Source organism: Crocodylus porosus, unplaced genomic scaffold (assembly GCF_001723895.1).
Source record: "Crocodylus porosus isolate Cpor-Errol unplaced genomic scaffold, CroPor_comp1, whole genome shotgun sequence".
Classification (NCBI taxonomy): domain Eukaryota; kingdom Metazoa; phylum Chordata; order Crocodylia; family Crocodylidae; genus Crocodylus; species Crocodylus porosus.
The window spans coordinates 219,579,708-219,584,012 of NW_017728886.1; the positions used below are offsets into that span (position 1 = coordinate 219,579,708).

The following is a 4,305-nucleotide window of genomic DNA, read 5'->3' on the forward strand; positions in this document are numbered from 1 at the left end:
ATTTATTAACATTTAAAGGCTTTTCTGAATAATTGTGGGATTTATTAATGTGGCAGCAAACATAGTAGGGACAAGGTAGAGCATAATTACACAAGTGATATCTGTGAAAGAGAAACCAGGATCTGAATTTTCAGCTGCTTCTTTCATGCGCATGCAGACATCCTGCATTCCATAACTTCTCAGTGGCAGCAAACTACATACTTCCACCTGCAAGTCAATTTTGCTGTCCTTGCCTTTGTGTCTAGCAATTATTCCCTCCAGCCTAGCAGCCCAGGAAAAGGTTATGGACCCAATTTCCTTCTTACTATTCCCAAGCCTCAAGCTAACTCTTTTTCTGAGGAAGCCTAGACAACCCGTAGGCTCCAGTCAAGGCCACTCCTTAATTGGCTAGAGAGTCCCTTTTAAACAACAAAGCACTCCGTTCCCAAGGGGCAGAGGGCTTTGCCACTATTCTGGCAGTCAACCCAGAACAAAGATGTATCATTTCCAGACAGAATTATGCACTGTATTCAAATGCATGGGTAAGAATTAAAAATTTCTCTTCCAGGGACTTCAAGCTTTGCAGGTGCAAAAGTCTAGAATGTTAGCAATAGGAAGGAACAGGGCCTGGATTTTTGTATAAGGAGGTATTTGCACATACATACCATGATATTATTACATTCAGTAAAAGTTGCACATAGTATTAACACTGCAGTAAAAGGCCCTGCCTTGTACCCATGATAGATGTTAATTGAACTTAAAAATTTATCTGCAAAGATTTCACCCACTTGGTCACTTCCTAGAAAATTAGGCAAGATAAAACCCTCACAAATTAGGCAGTGAAAGGTTTTCAAATATTAACTTTAAAAAGGTAAAAGCATTCAAATGCTGGCCAGGTCAACTTCATCCTCCTCTCCAGGGCTTGTGCTGTCTTCTCTACTCCTATACTTGGGGACTTAGCAATCAAGAGAAAATAAATGTATAAAAAAAAAAAAAAAAAAAAAAAAAAAAAAAAAAAAAAGCAATCTTAAGACCAATTCTGTTAAGCCTTTTTCTAGGACAAAGCACAACATACTAAGTGGCAGTAGAAAGTCTCATGGTACTAGCTAAGAGACCAAATAAATAAAAATAATAAAAACCCCTCCCCCCATAATACCTGGAGCAATAGGTTTCTTTACTGACATACCAGACAAACATGTCAATTCAACACTTAGTTCTTTCTCCTTTATTTAGCCACAACACAAGTACAAGAGCAAAATCAAACCCAATTCAGTGGAATCCACTAAAGAATAAACCTGTTCAGAATGCAAGTCTCAAGAAACCAAACCAAAATATATACAAGGATGTAGTAGAACCTTTATAAAACATGAGGAATCACATTGGAGTGCTCCTCAAAAATAAAATACACTAGAAAATTGACCATTTAAAATAATACATTTGTTAAGTAACAAGTTTATGCATTGAACAAGTGCCCACTGTACCATTCCATTGGCTGTTTAAATACCACAACTCATTTTAGATGTAAATTTGAAGTGTATTAAAAGACAGTTTGTGATCTCAATTAAAAATAACAGTAACAGAATTTTGTTATGGTGACAAAGGCTGCCATCTGGGCCCATGAAGTTAGGATGCTCTGGTCAGGAAAATGCCAGGCACTCGTATATGTTCCTTTCCAAGCTCCCACATTAAATCCACATCAATTCAACTTCTTCTTGATCTGTAGCACCCTTGCTATTGTAGAGAGTCTGCTCTTGAGCAAAAGCTGCCCTTTATGCCAAAAGAAATAGTGCAGTGGTTCTGTGATGTGGATAGAACTCCACAAGAGAATAGGTTAAGACCACCAGACACATCTAACCACTGCAGTGAACACAGAACTCTTGTATAAAGCTGCTCAATCTGATTTGTCAACGCTTTGTTCAGAAATATAAAAAACTCAGAATATAGTTTACAAAAGAATTTCCTTATAGAGCATCTTAATGTCAAAATATTAACAAAAAACACAGTTTATGTTAATGCTGAGAACAGTGGTTTTGGAAAAGTAAAGCAAAACAAAACAAAGCTGTTGCTAACAATAGACAGAAATACACTAAAAACTTTAAAAAAAATAAAAGGGTCCAAGGTACTTAGCCAAAATGGAATCATTTGAGACAAACTGTTTACAGAGTGAGTTGAACATTCCACACAAACCTATCATAAGTGTTAACATCCACTATTTCAGTTTACTTTTTGGACAAGCTTCAGCAACTAGATTAAAAAAAAAACAAAAACCACTAATACAAAATGTAAAAAAAACCTGAAGCACTTTAGCTTTTAGACAAATTTTTAAAGTTGAAACTGTACCTTTGTCTCAGTTATATAAGAACTTAAAATTGAAACTAACTGGCATAAACCCAGCTCAGCTGGGTTATTAGACCCTTTCCCCCTGTCCCCAGACTACATCACGAGTCCTTAGAAAGCTCCAATCTCAGTCCCCCATGGTCTGTAGGGTTTGCCCAGGTTTGCTGACTGCGTTGGTGCAGATGGGCTGAGTGCATTAGGGGACAACAGATGGAATGAACTGAACGAAAAGGGGAACGCAGACAGAGATGCCATGGAGGAGAGCAGAGGCGGAGACAGTTTGGAAGTAGAGGTGACCACAGGGAGCACTGGTCCAATGCTGCCATTAGGGGGCACTCTCAGTGAAGAAGTTTCAGCATGAGCAGCAATTCTGCTCTGGTGATGTGGTTCTGTGGAAGATGCTGTGGTACTGGTGTTACCATGCCCATTCTGAGGCAGTAGTAATGGGTGAGAGATGTGAGGGTGATGTCCAAAGGCACTGCCCCAAGGAATATGTCCAATGCCAGTGTGTGCACTGCTTGCTGCTTCCCGTTGAGAGGCATAATTATTCAGGTGAGAAACAAGTCGAACTCGAAGAGGATCAGAAGCATCCAAGCCCTCAATAATACTAAGGTACCGGGCAACTTCAGCCAGGCACTCCCGAAACCCTAAACTTCGATAGTCCATAGCAAGAGCATGGGCATCAAAATAGCCTGAAAGAAAGGAGGGGGGGTGGGAAAAAAAAAAAAGCAGCGGTGTGTTAAGATGTGGTTTCCACTGATTCCAACATTACACCCTCCCCTGCAAGCACACTTCGTTTGATCATGCTGGTTATGCTATTATAACCTTCCTAAACACAGGATAGCTTTCCAGGTCTTCTAGGGTCTAACAAGCTTTTTTTCCTAACACCTGTGTTGTGGTACTGAGTGTCTCAGCTCACCATGTGCAAACTGACGTGGCCCATAACCAGGAGAAGAAAACACTTGTTCTTTCTGGGTCCCCCCCACCCCACCCCACCCCCCCAATGGCAGCAAAGCCACAGAACGGTGAAATCTCCACAGAATAGATGACACACGTGCAGCTTATCCAAGGGGGACTTACAGATTAGCTCCCGGCCTGCCCAGGCTCTGCCTGCTGCAGCCTGGGTTGGTGCCCCTCTCTGACCCTTCCAGCCTGTGACACCGAGACCCCTTTTCCCCACGCCTTTCCTTCTCCAGAATTGCCAAAGATGCCAAAAAACAGAAAGACCGCATGTGAGAAAAGGGTTTCCAAGAGGCTGACAGTCACTGCTTCCCACAGGGCTGCCACAACCGGGGTGTGGCACTAGATGACCTCTGGGGGTCTCTTCCAGCCCCACTTCTCTCTGACTAACCTTAGAGAGGGAGAGCAGGCCACTGTCCCAAAGAGTAAGCGTCTACAGGCTGCAACTGAGCTTTTCGAAGGAGCTCCCACAGGCAAGTACCAGGCAGTCCCCAGACAGGCCATCCTTCTCTCGCACACAAGCGGGAGCTTGAATTACTCGCCCCCTTGCAAATGCCACATCCACAGCTGGGGGGGTGCAGCTTGTGACCTTTCCTCCTGCCGCCCCCACCTGAGAGGACCTTACCTTTCCCGCCGGCCGTGTGCAGCATCTTCAGGTGATCCACTGTCATCTGCAGGATCTCTGCCTTCTCCAGCTTGGCCGATCCCTGCAGGAGGGGAGACCCAGGGAAAGCAGCCGACGGCCGGATGCGCAGCCGGGGAAGGGGTCGGGGGTCACCAACCTGCTTCTCGAAGGCGCTGGGCACCAGCCTCCGCAGCTCCGACAGGCTGTTGTTGATGCGGTCGCGGCGCCGCTTCTCGATGATCTGCAGGGGAGACGCGGAGGGAGACTGGGATTGGGATTGGGATTGGGACCGGGGCCGGGGGCAGGGACCGGGGACCAAGGGACACTCACCCCTCGGCGCCGCTTCCTGGCCAGGATCTGCGAGGCGGTGGCCGGCGACAGCGCCCCCGCGGCCGGGCTCAGGG

General features: G+C 45.1%; 1 protein-coding gene across 1 annotated transcript; it reads right to left on the reverse strand.

Moving 5' to 3' along the window:
* Window positions 1–1,179: 1,179 nt before the first annotated feature.
* On the reverse strand, window positions 1,180–4,300 carry HEY1 (hes related family bHLH transcription factor with YRPW motif 1; the record flags this gene model as incomplete). Its single annotated transcript, XM_019544167.1, has 4 exons — window positions 1,180–3,008; window positions 3,902–3,983; window positions 4,059–4,142; window positions 4,232–4,300. Coding segments are annotated over 4 exons (816 nt in total), but the record flags the coding sequence as incomplete, so codon positions are not given.
* Between the last annotated feature and the right edge of the window lie 5 nt (window positions 4,301–4,305).